The 25,899-nt window shown below is 41.5% G+C and overlaps 1 protein-coding gene across 1 annotated transcript; it reads left to right on the top strand.

The window, feature by feature from the left end:
• The first annotated feature begins 11,347 nt into the window (after positions 1–11,347).
• LOC130071073 (uncharacterized) lies at positions 11,348–25,772 on the top strand. Its single transcript, XM_056235687.1, has 3 exons — positions 11,348–11,401; positions 15,508–15,595; positions 24,280–25,772. The coding sequence occupies exons 2-3, from the start codon at positions 15,522–15,524 to the stop codon at positions 25,766–25,768; spliced, it is 1,563 nt and encodes a 520-aa protein (XP_056091662.1). The 5' UTR covers positions 11,348–11,401; positions 15,508–15,521; the 3' UTR covers positions 25,769–25,772.
• The last annotated feature ends 127 nt before the right edge of the window (positions 25,773–25,899 follow it).

Below are 25,899 nucleotides of genomic sequence, written 5' to 3'. Positions count from 1 at the left end.
AGTGTTACCGTTATGTTAATCTATTCATTAGCCTATTAAATTCAGACATATTCTTCTTAGACAACTGTATTGGTTTCGGACTGGATCTCAAAGGGTTCGTTTATTTGAAGCAACTAACTTGTATCTAGGGGAGGGCCATAGAGAGAGCTGTGTCCTCAACTCGTAGAAGATAATGAACATGTACTGCACAACCACAAAATTCTCATATTTAGCTACCATGGAGCCTCCCTAAAATGATTGTGTTGTAATAACAGTAAACTAAACCTAATCAAGCCGCTCAAAAGCTGGTTTAGTCATCTAGTTAGATGCTAGCTGACGTCTGCCTATGCTTAAAGTTAGGACTGAGATATAAACTTGTCCTACACGTAAATGTAATTTTATTAAGATGTAATTGGACTAACGTTCGGTAGATGGCTTAGCTTGCTAACGTTAGTTTTATGCTAACCGCAACATTACAGACTACTGATCTTATTTTGAAACTTCTGTTTGAGAAAAACTAACTAGCGAATGTTGTTATATTATCCCGAATAGCTGGAAAATGTTGTAATATTAACCCGGATGTTGACAGTTTGCAGTTCAGCAGAAGAGGCGAAGAAGAAGGGGGCATTTCAGTCTGCGGGAAAACGGGAACCCCCACCAGCACGAGAACACCCATTTGTGGGCGCAGTTGGATGTTATTGTCAAAATCCCTCTCCAGAACATTCTCATTCACGGCTCCCTGCTGGTGGAGTGATCTCCCGTCCCTCATCCGGAATGCTAGCCTTGCATGCCAGACCTACATCATGTTAGGTCTGCGAACTCTCCATTGACATGCCTCAATCCGAGGGGCGGGATAAACGGTTACCTTTCAAAATCCCTCTGCACGCAATAGGACAGCGCTACAACCAACCAGAGCAACGAACGGTTGTGGATGAGTGAGTTCCATGCGTTTTTCCACCAGCGGAGCTTTGATATATTAAACTTTTGCCGTATCAGGTCGGTAAAACTCCGAACACATCTTCCTTTTTTAAGAATGACTTAAGTGACGTTCTCTTAACTCCAAGTCCTCCAGAGTCGCGGCCAAAGCCGATTCGAAAGACCGCTGCATCTTCATTGTTTTCAAGTAGCAGGGAAATCACCTATGGAAATCACGCGATCATTGTGTTAAGCCCGCCCGCCGACTCTATACACGATGTGATTGGCCCGACCAGTTTTTGGTTTTTCCAGCTCAAAAGCCTATGGAGAGTTGCTAGACCATACTGGCTGCGAAATAATTTCCGCTGCCGCTAGGGTGCGTCTAGATTTCTAGGCTACCGGAAGGCAGAATCCCTGACAGCATTCAAAAGACAACTGAAAACTCATCTCTTCCGTCAGCACTTAACGTAAAAAAAAAGAAATAAAAACCTTTCCTTTTCCTTTAAATCCTTGCTTATCTGGCTTATGCTACTCCGAGCAATGTCTGAACTTTGTATTTTGAGCACTTCTTGCGTTGTTTTTGTCAATTCATGATGACTCGCTTGGTTTAGTCCTCAGTTGTAAGTCGCTTTGGATAAAAGCGTCTGCTAAATGACTAAATGTAAATGTTAAGTTACATGACATTGTTCTCCTGCTGTTTTATTGACATCTTTCCACAGCTGAAATACTGATTGATCCATTTTTACTAACGATACGACACGACACGTGTATTTACAGTTCGAATTTCCTAATAAAACTGACAGAATTTGAAAGCTGGGACTGTGTTTCATGTTAAAGGTTGCGTGCTCTGTCTTGTCTGTCTGACAGTTTACTCTTTTCTTTGTGATTTTTCATTTCCTAAGAAAATGTATGTGTGACATGCAGGGACGTGCACAGGAATTTTGAGGGGCAGTTGCTCTGACCTGAAAAAAGGTTGTTTTTTATTATTATTATTATGCATGTTGAAGCAATTCTTGATTTATGGTTATTATTTACTGAGGGATGTACATCCATATTGACTAGTATGTCCAGCTAATCAACATTTTAAATTCAATATAGCCTATAAATCAATAGTCAAGCAATGTCAAATTGTCAATACATTGCTTGCATAATTAGTGCAGTTGTTTAGAGACTAGATAATCAATGTCTTGTTTTATAATGTGTACTTTGATGGGAGTGCCATCATTCACGTGCATGTATTATACAGTATGTCTGGTCTCCACATATTTCTGCTTGAAAAATGCGAGTTTCATTTCGTGCACGCGCATGAACGCACGATAACACACGCGACGCGGTTATGTTTTCCGAGCTGAAGTAAACAAACACCGTTGCACTTTGTCGTTTATCAAAAACAAACGTAATAAATAATTGTATTTTACTCTCACTTTTGTTAGGCAAAAGTGATGCAAGAGATGCACTGCCTGCCCAGCTAGGTTAGCAAGACCGAAAAACATCAAACTTTGCTGACACCAAACTTAGAGAGGAGAGAACACAAGTTTACCTGATTGTTGTTCCCGCAATTCACTCTCATGGTTTTTTTCTTCTTCCTCTTTTCGTGACCAGAAGGATAGTTTCGCTTCATTTTGTCATGGATGTTGTGGATTAATTGACCCGCTATGACACGAGATGGAGGCGGGGTCTTACGCACCGGTCGCGTGCAGTCTATGGTCGCGTGCAGCGCTGCAGCCACGTAAACAGTTGAGCTGAGTGCCCGAATGGAAGTGAATGAGGCTTTGCGAATAAAAAAAAAAAAAGTATTATTATTTATTTTTTTATCTAGGCCTACGTGAAATCCATTGTACGATTTTTTTATTTTTATTTTTTTCTCGGAAGGGCAACCTGAGCAACCCCCCTGTGCACGTCCCTGGTGACATGAAGGTGTGAGAACAGTGTCATTGTGTGAGTCTCACGCTGAGTGTCTGATAGTTGGTTTAGCCGTGTTTTTATGGCCCTCAGTTTGTAATTTGTCCGTTCTTGTCTACGTTAACTTAGTTATTATCCTGCACTTTTGTTTTGATCTGAATTGTTAATAAGCGTGACCACTGGGCATAGATCTTGCCTCAACTCTGTTGCAATCAGCACGGTGAAAATAAATAAAAAGTTTATATCTCTATGTTTTTATATAATGTATAAATCATCATAGACATTACTGAATATAGAGTTACATTCTATATTTTTCAATATATTCAGATTTAGGAGGGTTGTAGCTTGACACAAAACGTATATATTTATAATGAATTCAATTAATAATTACGTTTATAGTTTGCTCTGCTTTATTCCTATTCATGTTTCCTCAAGTTAAAATGTGTAAATACATTTATGCCTTTTGATCCAAAAAATGTAATAAAATGTTGTGCTTTGTAACATTCTAAAATATTAATTTTAGGCCTACTCAAAAAATTATTTTAAAGGTACAATATGTAAGTTTTCACCACCAGAGGTTGCATGTTGTCAAGCTTTGCTTTTTCGTGCACAATTTCCCCAATTGAAAAGGACAGACACATCATCAACGAAGGCCTTAACTGGATTCCACTCTTCTTTTTATTGTATCAATTATTATGAATGTGAAAAACCTTTAACAGAAATAAAAATACAAAATATGTAAATTAATTGCAAATAAAGCTAATTAAACATCCGTTGTTGTCATTTTTTGTATCTCTTTTGAAATGCCGCACTCTCAAACGATATATTAACAAGCTTCATACACTTTATCACATTTTTAATGTGTATTTGAAATCAGATCACGTTTAACGATCTGCTTAATCACACGTGAACTTCAGAAATAATTTGTACCGTCACTCTCTCCCGCGATTAAATCGAAATACAAACCAAAGGTACACAAATAAAACACCAGTAACTTAATAACATTAAGACTTGCTACACAGAACTAAATTTAGCTTGAAATAGTCACGTTATTAGCAGTAACAGAAAGTAGGTCACGGAAACTTTGACCGACATATATGCTGCGTCACAAACTAATCCGGCATTTGCCGCTACACAAGCGTCATTCTCTTCCATTCACAGAAGCAAACGAATTATTAAAGTTCTCACCGGCTGCCACTTCGGGATTTGACGATGTATTTACAGTTCGTGCACTTTTTCCGTGTCCAGCTGTTCAGTTTTCGACAGAGCTCGTGTCCGACTCGTCTCATACACACCAACTCTTTTTTTCTTCTCCCGTTTTCCGCCCCTTGCTCCGATTGGCCGAGATACTACTATAGTTTTTTTTTTTTTCCTTCCTTTTTTTTTCTTTTCTTGTTTATAATTAATTTATATTTTGTCCAGTTTGACTTGACACATGTTCATAACAATAGCAAAATTTGGAGCTTGATGACGCTATGAAGGACATTGGAATGATGGGAGATGTCGTTTTCACCATCCAGAGATGTATGTAATTTACAAATCATGTTCACGGATGAGGTAATAAATTAGTTTTTGTATTACCTGAACGTTTGATCACATTATCTTATGTCATCATAATGAATTAGCTGCAAGGGGGGTTTGCAGCAGGGGTTAAAGTGGGCCGGAACTGTGTTTCGGCATCTCAGATAAATTAATAAATAAATAAATTCATTAATCTCAACGAATCTCGCTGGTCCCGAGATGGGCCAACTGACCGATCAACCTCCCTTCCTCCCCGCTGAACGCGAGTGATTACAAATGCGTGAAATGCACTCACAGTGGTTGAGCGCGGTAAAGTTAGTTTTAGGTTCGATATTTCGCCGGACATTTGTTTTCCCTTGCCACTGTTCGGCACGGGTCGGCAGTCTTAGATCAATAGCAGGATTAGTTTTAACATTATGTAACCATTATCGACATAAAAAATTCGTTCAAAATCACCTACGTGCAATAATGCTGCAATTATACCTGAGAATGCTGTGACACGTTTCCACAGCGCATGCCTAAGAGAACGTCTGCCAATTCCACCAACTGCGTTAAACGTAGCCTATAATTTGTATTATTGAAAATTACTTTTCAAATTCCAAAGCTTGTAGAAGGTTCCTATTGGCAATGCTGATCTGGTAGCCTTGAGTAATTAACTTATCTAAGAAAATGATTCTTAAAACTCATCAGTTGAGCCTATGTTTACTTTCTTCACTGACACAGACGAAAATGAAAAGACTCAAAGTTCAGCTTTAGGAGGGGAAGAAATACGGCAGGATTAGGAGACTGAGAGAAAAAGAAAGATTAAGATGAGAGAGCAGGTATTGACAAATAATGAATGCACACTGACATGGTTTTAAAGCTATTTATTATCGATTTTTGGGCCTTAAAAAGTCTTAAATTGCACATATGTAGGTCAGAGAAATCAAAATTTTCTCGGGGGAACATGGCCCCGAACCCCCCTAACTGCCTAACATTTAGATGCACATGGCTGTGGGGGGTAATTTGGGCTGATGTGGCTACAGTGCCAGGGCTCAATATTTGTCCCAGTGTTCAGAAATTTTAACAGTATTGTTAAAATATCAAGTAAATAAGTATTGTGATACTTGGTGCCATAGTGACACTCTTGTCCCCAAAAGTACCACAATAGGCCTACTCAATATGTTGTCCCACGGTGAGTCATTTTCCCCTGTTGCACCTACACATAATTTGACGGTTCCCCCACCTACCAAATCCCACTTTAACCACTGGGAGGAGCAACGACGCTGATGATCGAGAGAGGAACAGGCCTAATTTAATGTTGTGTTTTGTTTCTGTTTTGTGTGGCCAGCAGTCGTCCCTGAGGGGCTGCTGGCTTATACTTTTGTCTTTGTATTTGTTTTATTTTTATTATTAAAGTGTTGATTTTTCGCCAGTTCCCGCCTCCTTAACTCCCATAACAACTAAACCCCGTTACACTCTATTTTTCCCAAAGCCTGCTTGCCTCAGTTGATCCACGTTTACATTTTCTTGGATCTTCTGTACTCGTAATCAATAATCGTGAACCATGATGACTGAACGACACAACAGCGGTGTGCGAGATACTGTATCATAGATTATATATATATACACTGAACAAAATTATAATCGCAACACTTTTGCCCGAACCCAGGGGTCCGAAAACCAGTCAGTATCTGGTGTGACCACCATTTGCCTCACGCAGTGCAACACATCTCCTTCGCATAGAGTTCATCAGGTTGTTGATTGTGGCCTGTGCGATGTTGGTCCACTTCTCTTCAATGGCTGTGCGAAGTTGCTGGATATTGGCAGGACCTGGAACACGCTGTCGTATACGCCGATCCAGAGTATCCCAAACATGCTCAATAGGTGACATGTCCGGTGAGTATGCTGGCCATGCAAGAACTGGGATGTTTTCAGCTTCCAGGAATTGTGTACAGATCCTTGCAACATGGGGCCGTGCATTATCATGCTGCAACATGAGGTGATGCTTGTGGATGAATGGCACAACATTCAAAATGCCTTCAATAAAATGCACCTGTGTCTTAGATCTTTGAGATCAGCTCATGAAAAATGGGGGCAAAAACAAAAGTGTTGCGTTTATAATTTTGTTCAGTGTATATACAGCGTCCTCATTAGCGGCTTACGTATAACGACCCATTAAAACGACCACTAATGAGGCATCTATGTATATATATATATATATATATATATATATATATAAATGAGGATAGCGCGGATATTACGTCATTGATATGCGTAAGTACACAACGGCATGAAATATATCACACTGTGCAAGTGTTTTTTGAGTATTTTATTACAAAAATATTACATATTATGCCTTTAAAGCAACTTTCAATTAAAAACTAGCCAAGGTTAGGATTTTCTAAACTTAGGTCAATGAAAGTCCCACTAGCCAGGAAGTCAAGAGATTCATCAATCCTTGGGAGGGGATAGGAGTCTTTGACAGTGAGCTTAATGAGTGCACGATAATCGACACAGAACCTTGGCTCTCCTGGATGTTTTGGGACAATTACAACTGGGTTAGCGGTAGGGGCTGATTAGGCATCTGCATACGGCCCAAAATGCCCCTCAGGACACGTTCTTGATTGTCCGAAGGCACAAAGAAAGACTGTCCTAAAAAACTCACTGAACTGATTCCAAGTGGTCAAATTTGTGGTAAGTTGCCAAGTGCTGCAAACCGGTTTCCATGATCCAAGGAGGTCCTGTACACATTTAGTGACTGAAGCCATTCCTCAGGATTCAGGGAACCATCTGCAGCGAACACGGATGTCTCGAGCCATGATTGGTGAAGAATAGGAGTAAGTGCATTTGTTGTGGCATTCATATCCACAGTGAGTGGCTGAGCAAATGTGGGTGCATTACTATAAGCTACATTGACTGGCACTGACCTTGGGGCCGTCGACCCTCCATCATGTCTTTTTGTAGGTCAATCGAGTCGTGAAGGCACCGCTGCAGTACTGCCACCTCTGCTTGCAACTGCTTGACTTGAGTCAAGTCACCTTCATTTATGTAGTAACAGAGATTGCTTTGGGTTTACAGCAGCTCTAGAACAAAGTTATTGTCCAGCTAAAGTTAGTTTTGATTGATTCATTCATTTCCATTGCAAAGATCATTAGTTATTAAATTAGGGGGCGATAACACGACACAGTTCTAACAGAAAACTCTCAACATGATGTATCCACACAAAACAGTGCTTGAGAACGCAAACCCTGAAATGGTTCTCTTCCTATTTGAAAGATAAGACTTTTTCAGTCAGTTTAGTGGATTATTCTTCTACTGTGTGTGGGGTTCCGCAGGGCTCTATACTGGGACCAATTTCATTTTTCCTTTATATGCTCCCTCTAGGTTCTATTTTTGAGAAATTTGGGATTCAGTATCATCTGTATGCAGATGATCTTCAAATTTATTTACCACTGAAACATGGTCATAAATGTGTCATTCAGTGTCATTCAGAATGTGTAACTGACGTTAAGTGCTAACTGGCGAATAACTTTTTACAATTAAATGAGGATAAGACCGAGATGAATTTATTTGGAAATAAGGAGTGTGTGGAGGATGACGGCCTGGAGTCCTTGGAAAAAAAAAACGTCTAGTGTGAGAAACTCCAACACAGGTGTAACTCCACAGTCATCATCACGTCACTCACCCTAACTCCATCCTGCGGACAAACAGAGGAAAAAACCAACGACCCACAAATATGACCCTGTTTGTTCATAACAAAGAGACGCCACCCAAAAAGGAGAACAGAATTCTCCTAAGTTTTCAATCTTTCTCATAATACCAATGACTGCAATGAAATTGAGGCTATTTTATGATACCAAACATGAAAGGGAATAAACAATAAATTCACAAGATACAACATATGTGATATATAGACATTCTCAGTGAACTTTTAGTGACTTGAATCAGGGGGAAAGGAAGGGAGTAGGGAGAGGGGGATGCAGAGATCAGAAGGAGACAAGTTTGGACAAGACAATGTCGTTTGCTCTTTCTTTGAGGTCTTCTCTGCAGGGGTGCGCTTTATTACAGGGTGTGTTTTAACTCTGCTTTTGTCTTAGCAGGAAAATCAAGTCTTACATATTTCACATGTATTTAATGACATTTTTTGAAAACCACCTTCAATAAAATGCACCTGTGTCTTAGATCTTTGAGATCAGCTCATGAAAAATGGGGGCAAAAACAAAAGTGTTGCGTTTATAATTTTGTTCAGTGTATATACAGCGTCCTCATTAGCGGCTTACGTATAACGGCCCATTAAAACGACCACTAATGAGGCATCTATGTTTATATATATATATATATATATATATATATATATATATATATATATAAATGAGGATAGCGCGGATATTACGTCATTGATATGCGTAAGTACACAACGGCATGAAATATATCATACTGTGCAAGTGTTTTTTGAGTATTTTATTACAAAAATATTACATATTATGCCTTTAAAGCAACTTTCAATTAAAAACTAGCCAAGGTTAGGATTTTCTAAACTTAGGTCAATGAAAGTCCCACTAGCCAGGAAGTCAAGAGATTCATCAATCCTTGGGAGGGGATACGAGTCTTTGACAGTGAGCTTAATGAGTGCATGATAATCGACACAGAACCTTGGCTCTCCTGGATGTTTTGGGACAATTACAACTGGGTTAGCGGTAGGGGCTGATTAGGCATCTGCATACGGCCCAAAATGCCCCTCAGGACACGTTCTTGATTGTCCGAAGGCACAAAGAAAGACTGTCCTAAAAAACTCACTGAACTGATTCCAAGTGGTCAAATTTGTGGTAAGTTGCCAAGTGCTGCAAACCGGTTTCCATGATCCAAGGAGGTCCTGTACACATTTAGTGACTGAAGCCATTCCTCAGGATTCAGGGAACCATCTGCAGCGAACACGGATGTCTCGAGCCATGATTGGTGAAGAATAGGAGTAAGTGCATTTGTTGTGGCATTCATATCCACAGTGAGTGGCTGAGCAAATGTGGGTGCATTACTATAAGCTACATTGACTGGCACTGACCTTGGGGCCGTCGACCCTCCATCATGTCTTTTTGTAGGTCAATCGAGTCGTGAAGGCACCGCTGCAGTACTGCCACCTCTGCTTGCAACTGCTTGACTTGAGTCAAGTCACCTTCATTTATGTAGTAACAGAGATTGCTTTGGGTTTACAGCAGCTCTAGAATAAAGTTATTGTCCAGCTAAAGTTAGTTTTGATTGATTGATTCATTCATTTCCATTGCAAAGATCATTAGTTATTAAATTAGGGGCGATAACACGACACAGTTCTAACAGAAAACTCTCAACGCGATGTATCCACACAAAACAGTGCTTGAGAACGCAAACCCTGAAATGGTTCTCTTCCTATTTGAAAGATAAGACTTTTTCAGTCAGTTTAGTGGATTATTCTTCTACCAACATGGCATCATGACTTTGCGTAAACATACACGCCACTTTCAAGTCAAGTGGCGTGTTATCTATACGCATTTTGAGCTATCCGCGTTTATGTCCACGCCGAAACGAACCGTCATCTTTTGCGTGTATGTCTACGCCGTTAAATGTCCGAGTGATTCCGCGTGTATGTGTACGCCGTTAAATGTCCGAGCGAAACGAAGCAAAATTCATATCTACATCTGTGGAGCGATATTTTTTTTCCTAGGATGGCAGGAGAAGACTCATAAATGGTATTAACCCCAGTGACGGGTAGGTTTAGGGACGGGGTTGGGGTAGGCCATATATTTATATATACAGTAATGTAACGTTAAGTCAACGGCGTTGATAAACACGCTGAAAAGCGATTATGCGTGTTGATAGCACGCAAAAAATGGAAATATGAATTGGCGTGTCATACATACGCCATTTCATGAGATCAGTCTGTCTTCTACTGTGTGTGGGGTTCCGCAGGGCTCTATACTGGGACCAATTTCATTTTTCCTTTATATGCTCCCTCTAGGTTCTATTTTTGAGAAATTTGGGATTCAGTATCATCTGTATGCAGATGATCCTCAAATTTATTTACCACTGAAACATGGTCATAAATGTGTCATTCAGTGTCATTCAGAATGTGTAACTGACGTTAAGTGCTAACTGGCGAATAACTTTTTACAATTAAATGAGGATAAGACCGAGATTAATTTATTTGGAAATAAGGAGTGTGTGGAGGATGACGGCCTGGAGTTGTTTCCTTGGAAAAAAAACCTGTCTAGTGTGAGAAACTCCAACACAGGTGTTACTCCACAGTCATCATCACGTCACTCACCCTAACTCCATCCTGCGGACAAACAGAGGAAAAAACCAACGACCCACAAATATGACCCTGTTTGTTCATAACAAAGAGACGCCACCCAAAAAGGAGAACAGAATTCTCCTAAGTTTTCAATCTTTCTCATAATACCAATGACTGCCATGAAATTGAGGCTATTTTATGATACCAAACATGAAAGGGAATAAACAATAAATTCACAAGATACAACATATGTGATATATAGACATTCTCAGTGAACTTTTAGTGACTTGAATCAGGGGGAAAGGAAGGGAGTAGGGAGAGGGGGATGCAGAGATAAGAAGGAGACAAGTTTGGACAAGACAATGTCGTTTGCTCTTTCTTTGAGGTCTTCTCTGCAGGGGTGCGCTTTATTACAGGGTGTGTTTTAACTCTGCTTTTGTCTTAGCAAGAAAATCAAGTCTTACATATTTCACATGTATTTAATGACATTTTTTGAAAACCACAAACCCTCGATATTGTATTCGCCACTCATTTGTCAAAGTGAATCTAAACTACTGTATTTAATGACATGTTCTAGTCAGTAAAAAAAAACAAAAAAAAAAACATTGACAACTGCATATTTTTATTTAGCAGACATTTCACATCAATGGTTTTCAAAAGAGGAAGGCTTTAGTACAACACACGTGATTTTTCAACCCACAAACCCTCTTTTTTCGCCACGCCCACATCTGTCAAATTAAAACTTAACTTCTGTATATAATGGCATGACTTTGTTGGAGATATCAACCATTTCTGAAGACAGCACCCAGGTTTTTGCTCCAAGTCATTTACAGTGTTCAGGTAAGGAAAATCTAACTGAAAATAACTATTTCGATGAGATAAATAATTAAATAGATTTTATGCAACTTTATGATCATTTTTCAAAAGCATCAGTCTGATTTCAGCAGTGCTTAAATTGCCTTGATTCAGTAGCGGCTCTTGGCTGTAAATTTAGGTAGTGCAGATTCTGGGTCTCAGCGCTAGTTTATGATGAACATTTTTTATTTATTTATTTATGATAAACATTTGCTTTATATTCTAAACGCTGAACACACTTTTGGCAGAGGTTGCGGGTGGAACTCCAATGTTGATTGACAGACTTTACGCACGACACACACAGAACGCTATCTTAGAATATTGCCTAATGTTGTTTTAGAATACAAGCTGTGGAGGAATTCCAGAGAGGAATAGAAAGCCATGTCTATTCACAAACACAAAACAAACACAACAGAATTATAAAAAGGCTGTTCACATGAGTATGTTTAAACTAAAGAATTTATACTTTCATTAAATTGAAACGCTACTCGAAGAACAGCCACGCTACTGACCTGAAGCAGTTTATACACACACCTGAAGCAGTCTATACACACACACCTGAAGCAGTCTATATACACACACCTGAAGCAGTGTATACACACACCTGAAGCAGTCTATACACACACACCTGAAGCAGTCTATATACACACACCTGAAGCAGTGTATACACACACCTGAAGCAGTCTATACACACACACCTGAAGCGGACTGATATCGTCTTGGTCTAGGCTGAGGTTTAGCCTACATACGGTAACGTGAAAATAAGCATTTCTTAGTGTTTGAACTTAAACTCAAATATAAAGAAATGCGTTCAGTGAGAGCTTAACTCAAGGAGTTCAGTGAATGTCCCGGCTCAATATATTCGTGAGCTAAACGTTGTTAAAACACAAATTACAATCATAGTAACGTAGACAACTTTATAATATAGACAGTTTTATAATATAAATTGTTCTGTAAGCAGGCAGCTGAGAGACAAGACCGAATAAGGGACGTCTGCAAAGTGCAAAACCCAAAACCTTTTTGCACATTTAATATTACACAGAAAATATTCAATAACTTCACTGTGACACACTGTAATGTCACCAGTCATTCAGTTCAGACATCACTGCTCTCCAGTTGGTTTGGTTATACTACAGCACTTAGTTCGATAAAAAAAATAAAATTATATGTATTACAATATATACATATATATTTATTATGATACAAAATCAATAACTTCACCTTTATTAGAAAAAAATATTCAATAACTTTACACTGTTATAGCCTACAGTGTAATGCCATCAAATTCAGCAAGTTATTATCATGCATAAGCTATGACATTTCATTTGCGTACTAACATCCTTTGTGTAAAGAATAGACCTACTTATTTTTTTATGTGTTATTACTTACCAAACTAGATGTTGTATAACTAGCATGAGAGCAGTGAACTGAATTTGGTGAGTTACAGTGAAGTTATTGAATATTTTTCATAATCAGAGGTGGAAGTAACGAATTACAACTACTCACGTTACTGTAATTAAGTAGTTTTTTCGTGTACTTGTACTTTCATGAGTATATTTTTAAGTCTGTAATTTTCCTTGTACTTAAGTACAAATTAAGTTAAGTAATGTACTTCGCTACTTTAAAAATCACATTCGTTACTAAGTACTTGTACAATTTGAATTAAATTAATTTTCAAATCTTTGACCAGCATTTGGGTATCCAATAGAAATAACTGATCGTGGGCGGGCCAATAAAAACCCTTGTATTTGGACCGGGGAAAAAGCCCGGTTTCTGGAGAGCTATTCGTCCTCGCACGTCCTTCACTGTGAAGGTGTATTTTAGTGTTATCAAAGAACTTTGGCGTTATGGACATGGAGATTCGAGACGCTGAATTCATTGAAAATTCCGAAGAAATACCGGATGACGAGTGCCCTTGGCCGCACAAATGCAATGCAAACTTTGTTTGCCATCCGCAGTGATTTCGGCTTAAAAGACTTAAGCCTCTAATCTCAAAAAACACATTATGGTACGAAGACTTATAACTATATTTATGTGATAGTTGTTTTCGTTTTTCATGTTGGGTAGACCTCACGATAATTTGACTAAAAACATCACTTGAAACATGAGCTTCAGCGAGCACATAGAGCGTAAAAAAAATATTTAGCATTGTAAAGTGGCTTTATGTCATTGTCAACAAATTGTTTTATTCATATTGAATCTGTGTTTTAAACTTATAATAAACGGTCTAATAATGACTCTTTCATAAAAACAGTTTCTTGCCGCGACCCACTGGCGTAACAGTGTAACTGCACTGATTGACAGCCTGTCTAGATTGCGCATGTGTCAGTGCTAAATGCTGATAACTTTTGAAATATTAGTAGGGTACTTTTGGAAAGCTTTCTTGTCCAGTCAGATTTTTTTAAATGTAAAAAAAATAAAATAAATATGTTTATAAATAAAATAACCCAACAAGCTCATTTATGTTGCATTATAATTCATTAATAATAATATTAGACCATTTTTATAACTTGATTCCCATAAAAATTATATGAAGAAATAATATGAAATAATATATAATTTCCTTTATATACTTCCTCTGTTATATTTTCAGTTGTTGGTTTGCAGTGAAAAGTTTATACTGTTTATACATGTTTAAAATTAATTTAACATTCTTTAAACAGACAAAATTCCTGTACTACATGTTTACTCGTATAAAACACAAATTGCCTGTGTTTAAACCATTCATATTTCTGATTTGATTCAATGGATTTGATGTTTATTCAATAAATATCACAGGCTAAAAAGTAATTAGTACTTGAGTAGTTTTTGAGAGGGGTACTTTGTACTTTTACTTACGTACATTTTTAACACCAGTACTTTTACTTGTAATTGAGTATTTTTTTAGCAACTACTTGTACTTGGACTCGAGTACAAATTTTCAGTACTCTTTCCACCTCTGTTCATAATATAAAATGGGCAAAAGCTATTTTTTTTCAAGTGTCAGTAGTAGTCAGGCGATGTTCAGTTCTCCTGTCTTCGAAACTTTGTACTCCATTCTGACAAAGTTGCTGCCCGAGCGAGCGATTCACTGCACTAGCTTCCAGGGAAGTGGGCTTTATCACACCCACACCCAGGACAGAATGACCTCCTTAAACAGAGCCCCAGAGGCAGCCATACCCCTAGTGGAGTGAGCCCTGAGCCCCTGCACTCCCTTAGATTCATATCCCAAAGATATAGCTTCCTCAAGCCTAGAGAGAGGCGTTGCTTGGAAATGGTGTTCAGTTTTGTGTTTAGTGGACTTAATGACATTCCCTAAAACATTTCCTCCTTTTTATGTGGATATGATTTTTTTATGTATTCATGTATTTTAAACAGAGAGCGGTTGTTTTGTCAGAAATAATCATGTGGAGAAGACCTTAGAAAGCCTGCAAAATCTCAACAAAAACAAAAAAAATTGAGGCATCATTCATGTCACAATTTATAGATGAAGATTAATACTTAGGATTGACAGTTTTTTTTTTTTTTTGAAGCAGGTAAACGACAGGTAAAACATGTCGTATGTCTTATATGTCTACAGATTCACTGCTACAATGTCGAACAGTAACCAAGAGAAGAGCGGCCGTCTCATCAGCATCCATCAACACCATGGAGTATTTGGAGGTATGCTGTCCTGGCTAATCTACCGATAGATTGCAATTGCTAACGTCATTTATACTCTAAATGAGCTTACTTGATTTTCCGCCATCACTCTTCATTACTGCGCGAACTTCAGGCGTGTGCATGTGATTGTAACGTGCGCGAGGGGTGGCGTGTGCCCGACCTGTGATTGGCAGTCAGATCTCACACCCCTCTGCGCTGATTGGACTCGATGATCCGGGAGCTGTGGATTTTTGCAAAACAAATAACGCTCCAGGTGGAGTTAGAAGCTCGGGTTTTTTTCTAAAACCACTTTATTTATGTTGTTCTGTCAGATTATAGTGTCGATTTCACTGAATATGATCAAAAAAAATTGCCGACGGCAGCTTTAATACTTAGGATTGACAGTTTTTTTTTATTTTGAAGCAGGTAAACGACAGGTAAAAAATGTCGTATGTCTTATATGTATACAGATTCAACTGCTACAATGTCGAACAGTAACCAAGAGAAGAGCGGCACAGAGTCTGACCAGAGCAAACAGCAACATGCACATGTCAACAGGTAAGTGTCATAATACAAATGTAACATAACAGTTTTCATTCTTAACAGGTTAATTTCATTCATTTGAAAAAAATTGGTCCAAACTTAAAAAGTAAGAGAGAAGAATATACTGAAGCAGCGGCTCCAAGAATGGTTCAGACTAGGGGTGCGCCGATCCGATACTCAGTATCGGTATTGCTCCGATACTACCAATATTGGCCGATGCCGATCCAAATCCGATCCCATAGTGTAGCCTACGAATGTTATTGTTATACAACACAAAAGGCACAAAAACATTATAAAGCACTATAATGTTTTCGTGTACTATATTCCAAGTTATCTGAAGCCATTACATATAGTTTAATGTGAGGTACAGAGATTTAAATCGTTAAATTAATCTTCACCTAAGTGCTTCCCTCCGCTGCGGCTGTCAGTCATTCTCCATTTAGCAGTCAGCACTCAAACGCGTCGCGCTCGGGTACGACAATCAACACGATGAAACTCTCTCCAAGATGAGTCAATGTTCATATTATTATACTGTAGATCTGTAGATAAAGGTCTATGGTTTGCATAAAAGGACTTTAACGTGCTGGAGTTTCACATGTTACTTTCTACCGGGTGTCTGTTAGATCACAACACAACTGATCAGTGATCACCACACTGGAGTAGAGAGCGATATAATTGCTCTTCATGCGCACATTAACTAAAATTTAAAACTGTTGAAAGGCTCAAACTAATGAATAAATAAAGAAATATATGTATATCTTACTTTTGTGCTTTGAACTTTTCAATGCGAAGTGCTGCGCGCCGTGACTCCGTGTTGCTTCGAGCGCATCATTCCGCGCACGGGATGCGCATAAGGTTTCGTGCCGCTCTGAATTGGAGCCTTTCATATTACAATACTTTTGCGCAATGGCAGTTTATTGATAGCCTTAGTTGTTCTGTCCAATCTATCATATGTTGCTGCTTCATTAAAAAGTTGTGCTTAAAATTTTTAAATAAATGTCTTTTAATTACATAGTATAGATTTTGTCTGTATTGTTTTACAAAGTAAGGACATTTTTTATTGAAGGCGAGTTTGTAGAGAACACAAGTGCAGTTTAAGAGTAGACAAAACATGATCAAACATAAACAAAAGCGTAGCATGAAACTCATGAACATGAACATGGCTGTGGGACTTACAAACAATAGTTTAGGAAACAAAACTTGACCAAGACACATGGCGAACATGAGTGCTTAAATACACTAGACTAATGACTAGACAAGGGACACCTGTAAACAACGAACCAATGACAACATGACAACACAGAACATATGGCAGGATCACATGACTAAAACAGGGGATCACATGTGTAGATTTGATAATCTTGGGCTGTTTACAAGGAAACGATCTGAAGAGAAAACGCAAAAGTGGCGCTGCGTTATCACTTTTTATTCTGCGTTTAGACGAGCGTTATGGCGGGGAAATCTGCGTGCATATGGTGACGCAAAAGTGTGTGAAATTCAATGTAGTATGCACTCCAGGCGGCTAGGTGGAAATGTGAAGCACTGCCGCACAACAACACCAAGTCCGCGTGCCTGTGTACAACCCATAGACAGTAAAAGAAATGGACACAGCGACCCCATAGACTTCAACGGAGAAAAGTGAAGTCAAATAGAAGCACTCACTTCCTGATTGCCAAGCGCACTGCGCATGCTCAAACGGAGCTTGAAGACGTAGTTGTGACGTGAGCAACCTGACTGACAGTTGTACGTCTTCTAGTAGCAGTGCCAAGGGGAATCTGAATCATTCCCTTTTGAATCTTGCAGAGCCGGAGATCGTGAGTATTAGCTGTTCATGAGCTCGCAGCAGGAGCAACTTTACAACTCTCTATGGGCTTCTCCCTTAACTTTATGCCTCCACGTCCCCCGATTGCGTGTGAGCTTCTACATCTGTCTTTACGGTCATTTCTCTTCTATGCGACAGAGAGTCGCGTGTTATGACGCAATCGTTAGCCTATTTTTACTAAAACGTTCCGGGTTACTTGACTGTAACCCTGTTCCCTGAAAAAGCGGAACGAGATGCTGCGCTGCTTAGCGCATTGGGAACGTCTTTAATCGTGACCCGCTGTGAATATAGTGTGTAAACACGTCGATAGAATCGACCGGAAGTAATATAGCCTCGGTCGGTGACGTCATCGTCGCGCGCCCGCGTGCACTCGCGCACACTCGCGTGCACCCGCGAGGCTATAAATAGATGAGCCGCAGGTGCATCGTCAGGATATTTTGTCTGAAGAGCTGTCCTGGGACATCATCAGCACGGCAAAGTAGCGCAGCATCTCGTTCAGCTTTTTCAGGGAACAGGGTTACAGTCAAGTAACCCGGAACGTTCCCTTTCAAAAGCTACAATCGATGCTGCGCTGCTTAGCGCATTGGGAACGAGAATACCCACGCCGCCATGCTTGAAGGTGTCTGGACTCCTTACGGTTGTGTAGGTGTGCTCACAAGAACGCAAGAAAGCCCTAGACATTAGCTTGTGATGTCGACTCAAGGACATGAGAGCCCGGAGTGGCATGAACATCTAAACTATAAAACCTTATGAATGTGTGCGGAGAGGACCAGCCTGCCGCATCACAAACATGCTGTAAGGGGGCACCCCTTGCCAAAGCAGTAGAGGAGGCGACTCCTCTGGTGGAGTGAGCCCTTAGACCCGTTGGCGAAGCTTGGCCGCGCGCCTCATAGGCAAGAGCAATAGCATCCCTGACCCAATGTGACATGGTCTGTTTAGTAGCGGCAGCACCCCTGTTACTGCCCCCATAACAAACAAATAGTTGCTCTGACTTACGCCACTGGCTAGTACGGTGAACGTAGGCCTGAAGAGCACGGACTGGACACAGTCTGTGAGATCTCTCCTGCTCCAGCGTTGTGAACGGTGGAGGGCAGAAGGCCTCAAGAGTGACCGGATGTACAGCTGAAAACGGTACTTTAGGCAGGTAATCAGGATGAGGATGCAAAATCACTTTCACCATTCCTGGGGCAAAGTCTAAGCAGGATGGCGATATTGACAGAGCCTGCATATCCCCGATTCTTTTTAGAGAGGTTATAGCCATAAGAAAAACCATCTTTAGGGTCAGAAGTTTGTCAGACGCTGACTCTAGAGGTTCGAAGGGGGTCTCAACCAGACCCTCTAGGACTATAGCTAAGTCCCATGAAGGGATCTTGGTTCTTACGGGAGGCCTCAGTCGTCTGGCCCCACGAATGAAGCGAGCGAGCAAAGGATGTCTCCCAAGTGGCACCCCGTCAACCAAGGCGTGGCAAGCCGAAAGAGCGGCCACATAAACCCTGAGAGTGGCGGGGCATGTGCCTGTTGATAATTTTTCCTGCAGGAAATCCAGAACTGAAGCAATCTGGCAGTTGACCGGATCTGCATTATGTAAAACACACCACCTTTCAAAAACACCCCATTTGTTGGCATAACTCTTTCTAGTGGAGGAAGCCCTAGCACTTAGAATAGTCTCAATAACGGCAGGCGAAAGCCCAGTGTCCCTCAGTTGGTACCCATCAGGGGCCAAACATGAAGGTTCCACAGGTCGGGCCTGGGATGGAATATTGTGCCCTCTGCCTGGGACAGAAGGTCCCTCCTCTCCGGAATCGCCCATGGCGAGCCGTTGAGGAGAGATATTATCTCCGAGAACCACATTCTGTTCGGCCAACGCGGCGCTATCAATAAGAGGCAAGACCCTTGCTGGCGAACTCTGGCTAGAACTCCCGGGAGCAGAGCCACTGGAGGAAACGCATACAGGCGCATTTTGGGCCATGTGTGCGCCATCGCATCCAGACCCAGGGGGGCTGGGTGACTCAGAGAGAAGTAGAGGGGACATTGCGCTGTCTGATGGGAGGCGAAGAGGTCCACTTCCGCTTTGTAAAATCTGGTCCAGATCTGATCGACTACTTCTGGGTGGAGTTTCCATTCCCCCGTCAGCAGTTTCTGTCTGGACAGTAAATCTGCTCCCACATTCTGGTGCCCAGGGATGTACACTGCCCTGAGTGACAGGAACTTCTCCTGGGCCCAGAGGAAAATCTGCCTCGCTATTTTGTTCAGATTGCGTGAGCGCAGACCTCCCTGGTGATTTACATAAGAAACTGCCGCTGTGTTGTCCACCCGCACTAGGATATGACAGCCTCTCAACTGAGGGAGAAAGTATTTCAGGGCCAGAAATACAGCCATCAGCTCGAGGCAGTTGATATGCCAATCGAGCTGATGACCCTCCCATTCCCCTTGAGCTGGACGACCACTTAAGACCGCTCCCCAGCCCAACAGGGAGGCGTCTGTCGTTAGCAATCTGCGACGACAAGGCGCCCCTAGAGTGGCACCCAAGGCGAGGAACCGGGGTCTGAGCCACAGAGATAGTGTACGAAGCCCGCGGCGCGTCATTTTTATTTGCCTTTGAGGATTGGCCCTTGGATGAAATCCCCTGGCTTTTAGCCACAACTGAAAGGGTCTCATGTGCAATAGCCCCAAAGGAATCACCGTGGATGCTGAAGCCATGTAACCTAACATCTTTTGGTACTGACGAACAGTACGATCTTGACCTAGCCTGACTTTGCTCATAGTTACCCGAATGGTCTCGATTTGAGCGGGGGACAATTGTGCCCGCATCGTAATCGAATCCCAAACAATTCCGAGATAAGTCGTTCTCTGGGCAGGACAAAGAACACTTTTCTTGGTGTTGAGTCTCAACCCTAGAGAAACTAGATGAGCCAACACGATGTCTCTGTGTTGAAGCACCATCTCTTGCGATTGTGCTAGTATTAACCAATCGTCGATGTAATTCAAAATACGAATGCCCTGGAGTCGCAATGGAGCCAGTGCTGCATCCATGCATTTTGTGTATGTGCGGGGTGATAAGGCTAGGCCAAATGGAAGAACCCGAAATTGGTATGCTTCGCCCCCGAAAGCGAACCTCAGGAACTTCCTGTGTTGTGGCAATATTTGTATGTGAAAATATGCGTCCTTCAGATCGATCGTGACGAACCAATCGTGATGTTGAATTTGCGACACGACCGTCTTGACGGTTAACATCTTGAACTTGAGCGCTTTGACTGTACGGTTTAAGCCTCGAAGATATAAGATTGGACGCAACCCCCCGTCCTTTTTGGGGACCAGGAAGTATCTGCTGTAATAGCCTGACTCCCTCTCTGGCAGAGGAACATGTTCTATGGCCTCTTTGCTCAGAAGAGTTTGTAGCTCTTGTGATAGTACATGCATCAGCTCCGGTCTTACGGAAGTGGAGACCACGCCGTTGAAACGCGGAGGACGATGAATAAATTGGATTCTGTATCCTATTTGTACTATGCTTAATACCCAAGCAGAAATGCCTGGCAGAAGTTGCCACGCTGCCAGACTCTCTGATAGTGGTATCAGTTTTAATACTTCCTCTTGAGGGGATGTTAGATGTTCCGTGCCCTGGATGAAAGCAGGGAGCAACGGAACATCTAACATTTCGCTGTAAACCGCTGCCCCCCGAAGCACCAAAGGTGGCGGGGATGGAGAGGTTTTGTGAGGGTAACGAGAAGGGGCGGTCAGATATAATACGCGCCCCGTCCCGCGGGGGACTACCCCCACCAGACTGGGCGCCAGACCATCAGGACTTCTTCTTTCTGTTGATGATAGTCCTGAGGTCTGGCTTGGGAGGTTGCTGAGCCTGACGAGCCTGTCTCCAGTTCTTACTAGGAGGAGCACGGCTCGCCACGCTCTGCTTTTTAACCTCCCTAGGTTTTGAAGGACCAGGGAGAGGTTGGGTGGCCGATGGCCCCTCCTCTTAAGTGCGGCGAGAAAGGAACTGAACAAACGCCTCCTCATGCTTCTTGACCTCCCTGAACCTGGTGACTACTGAGTTGACCGAGTCGCCAAACAGGCCAGAGGGAGAAACTGGAGAGTCAAGAAGAAAGACACGATCTTTATCTTTGATGCCTGTGAGGTTGAGCCACAGATGCCTCTCCGTGCTTACCAAAGCGGACATAGAACGGCCGATGGCACGGGCCGTTTGCTTAGTGGCACGAAGAGACAGATCTGTGGCTCGGCGCAGTTCAGAAAACTCTTCCTCATCTATCGTTGTACCCGCACTCAAGTCCTTCAAGAGGTCAGCCTGGTATGCCTGTAACACAGCCATTGTGTGCAGCGCAGCACCAGCCTGACCTGCAGCTTGGTAAGCTTTACCCACAAGCGAAGATGTTATTCTACACGGCTTTGAGGGGAGGGTAGGTTTTTTAAGCGAAGATGTAGACCCAGGCGAGAGATAGCTGGCGAGCGTCTCTTCAACCTGGGGCATCTCCGCATACCCTCGCGCCTTTGCACCCACGATAGTCAAAAAAGTCGACGTCGAAGGCACGAAGACACGAGAGGTATATGGTTTTCTCCATGATTTAGATAGCTCATCATGGAGGTCCTCGAAGAAGGGGAGAGACTGATGTTGAGGTCCCTCCCCCCTGCCACCGGACAAAAACCTATCCTCAAGCTTACTGCGTTTGGGGGTCTCTTGTTCACGAGGCCAGTCAAGCTGCAATCTGGCCACCGCGCGAGTAACCACCTCGAGAAGCTCCTCGACAGATTTATCGTCGCGCGAGGAACGCTCAGAAGTTGGCTGCTCGAAGTCCGTAGACCCAAGAGATTCATTATCGTCCCCCGCGTGAGCCGAAGAAGCACCGGGATGCGCTTCGGGATCACGCGAGGGAACGACTGGATCTGGTGAACAAGCAAGCGAAAGGGACGGACCCGTCTCTTGCTCGTCAGCCAAATCCATTCGGGAGCCCCATGATGATAATGCGGTTGCGGACTGAAAGTAGCCAAGACGAGCGCGAAGCATTTTAACAGTGAACAGCTCACAATGCTCGCACTCCCCTGACTCCAATGCAGCGGCCGCATGCTCCTCCCCCAAACACACAAAGCAGTAAGCGTGTGTATCCAGTTCTGACATGGGTCGAGAACATGGAGGGACACAGCGCTTAGCTTGCTGACTCATTTCTCTTTTTGCTTTTTAAACTCTTTAAATGACGTTAAGAGATGAGAATGAGTGAAAATTCTGCACACTGTCAGGTATAAAGCTAAATAACTCCTAACAAAGATCTGTAGCAGAGAGAAAATAGATGCTTGCACACCAACACAGAGAGGTCTCTGAAGACAAAAGACCTGACGATGCACCTGCGGCTCATCTATTTATAGCCTCGCGGGTGCACGCGAGTGTGCGCGAGTGCACGCGGGCGCGCGACGATGACGTCACCGACCGAGGCTATATTACTTCCGGTCGATTCTATCGACGTGTTTACACACTATATTCACAGCGGGTCACGATTAAAGACGTTCCCAATGCGCTAAGCAGCGCAGCATCGATTGTAGCTTTTGAAAGGGAACTGCTTCTACGGGGTCACAACGTAAGATACAAGGTAATGGAGCATTTTATACATTGTCGTGTTTCTTTAGAAATAAATAATGGACAAATGGAGTCTTTAAACGTCTCAGATGTAAAGTTATTCGCTGTCAAAGTGACGCAAAAATGAATGGGAGTCAATGGGATGCTAACAGCAGGTGAAGGCTTGTTAGCCAATGGCGGCGCCCGGGGAGACTTCAGTTTCCGGCTGGTGGATTACCCCCTTGGTACAACCTTCCTTCTTCTCTCCCTAGTAGCGCCAAATCAAAACATGGCGAAGCGAACAGCAAAAAGACTCTTGTATGTTTTTCAGAGCTGCTAGGGCAACTTGAAGGACCGACGTATAGAAATAATCCGACATGTTGGTTGTTATTTTCCTGTACTGGCGCATGCCTGTGACGTAAACGCGTACGCGACGAGAGCCGCCGTGAGCAGATTTGCGTTTTTTCCGCAACGGTGGAGCGTTTTTAAGATTTCCACTCTGGAGGGTGGTTTCACTTTTTTGCGTTTGACATTGAAATTAAATTGTCAAAATCAGAAGAGAAGAGTCTAGTGTGGAAAAAGGTAATGGAAATATGGCAATATCAATGAGATCATGAAAGTAAAGGAAGACATCTATACATGATTCAAAATAAAGTAGGTATTTTAAGAGAGATGACAAATAGAAGGAAAGAGCAAGTTGTAATATCAAGACGATTGGGAATTGTAAGTTAAATGGAGCTCTGTGTATGTTATAGGAAAACATCCTACAGGTCAATGCATTTTTATGTCATGCAGGAAATTTACACAAGAAAGGCAAGAGTTTAAACATCATTTACAAGAAATTGGTATAGGACAGTATAATGTAAAAGGTATTAGAATGTATAAAAAGTGAACAAGTAAAGAAATATTTGTTTTATTTTTTAAAGAGGACTGGACTGGAAAGACAAATATAAATATGAAGTGACAAGATAATAGAGAGGAGATGGCAGTAATGGAACTTTTTGGATGCCAGCTGCCTCAAAACACCAAGGAAGAAGAAGAAGAAATCATGTAAATTAAGTCACGTCAATAAAATGTGATACTGCTTGTCTTGGAAGAAAGAAAAAAGTTACAAGCTTCTAAAAAAAACTTTGAAAACTCCCAAAAAAAGACGATGAAAAATAATAATGTGTATGGAAACGAATTTTCAAAACAAAACCACAAAAAAAAACAATATTAGTTATAAACAACTGTCATCCTGTCACTGCAAACCAGGCAATATAATAATAAATTGCTGATTTAAAAATGTTGATGTTAAATCAGTTCTCTCTTTTGTAGAGCACGTCATGATGCCACACTATTGAATCCTGGTCTTCCAACACTTTATCGTCTGAACACAGACAGAACATATGTTGATGGGACTGATGGAAAGGTCAGACGGTGGACATATGGAAAAAGAGACGGAAACAAACAGAACAAAGTCATTCTGATGGTGGGAGAATCCGCCACTGGGAAAACCACCTTGATCAACACCATGATCAACTACTTTCTGGGAGTGAAGTTTGAGGATGGAGAGTTTTATCAAATCACAGAAGAAGATGAAAAACATCAAGATCAGTCACAATCCCAGACATCTGAGATCACTGTTTATGAGGCGTTTGCTGAAGAAAACCCAACATCTCTGACCATCATTGACACTCCAGGATACGGAGACACTAAAGGATTCGAGAAAGATGAAGATATTTCTGAGAATCTGTGCAGATTATTTTCAGATAAGGATAATGGGATTCATTACCTTGATGCAGTGTGTTTTGTGATGAAGGCGTCTCAGAATCAACTCTCTGGTAAACAGCATCACATATTTCACTCATTTCTGTCTCTGTTTGGTAAAGATATAAAGAACAACATAGTGTTTCTACTCACACAGTCAAATGGAGAACGTCCAACAGATGCTCTCAATGCCATTAAGAAAGCAGAAATACCCTGCGGAAAAGATGAAGACAAGAAACTTGTTCACTTCTTATTCAACAACCGACAGAAAGAGGAAAGAGACGAAGAGTATGATCATGTTTTGAAATCAGTCTGGAGACTGGGAGACGAAAGCATGAATGAGTTCTTCAAACTCCTGAAAGAAGAGAACAGAAAAAGTGTTCAGATGACATTAGATGTTCTGATAGAGCGAAGACGACTCGAGACCTGTTTCTCTAATCTGAAGGACAGCTTAAACGAGAAGGAGACAAAAATAAAAGAATTGACTGATGATCTGGAATCCATCAGAGATACCAACGGCAAGATTGAGAGAGGTGAGGAAGTTGATTTGAGAAAACGTATATATTTAAAAGTAAAAGTCCCCATTGTAAATCAGTGGTGGTGGAACAGTAAGGCGACCTGTTGCTCCGTCTGTGAGGAAACCTGTCATGAGTGGAAATGCTGTATGGCACCAGATCCCTCATGGTGTTGGGTCATGAAAAACGGCAACTGCACTGCGTGTACAAAAAAGTGTCATTACAGCAAACATGTCAAAGAGAACAAAAAATATGAGGCAGAGGATATCACACGGGAGTACTATGAAGGCAGAGAAGAAGAAGTGAAGAGTCAGCTGGAGGAGATTAAAGAAGAAAAGTCCCTCCTATTGCAAGAAGCATATACCATCATCATGAATCTGTCTGAGATTGCACTGAAAGTAGACGACGCTTTCACTCTTCAACATCTGGATTTCTTGATTCCCAGACTGAAGGAGGAGGGAAAAGATGAATGGATAAAGAAGCTGGAGGATCTGAAGAAAGCTGGAGGAGCGCAGAAAAACAAGGGGCTGTTGATCGCTTAACTAGGGGTGTTGACTCATGATTATCAAGATTATGAAAAATCTGACAGTTCTTGTTTAAATTATGAGTATTTTACAAAGTTTAGGTTTATGTTCATTTATGTTTTATTTTATGTTCTATTATTTTATTTTTC

Source organism: Rhinichthys klamathensis, unplaced genomic scaffold, assembly GCF_029890125.1.
Source record: "Rhinichthys klamathensis goyatoka isolate OS25496 unplaced genomic scaffold, OSU_Roscu_1.1 h1tg000429l_1, whole genome shotgun sequence".
NCBI lineage: Eukaryota > Metazoa > Chordata > Actinopteri > Cypriniformes > Leuciscidae > Rhinichthys > Rhinichthys klamathensis.
This window is presented reverse-complemented; position numbering and strand designations above follow the sequence as displayed.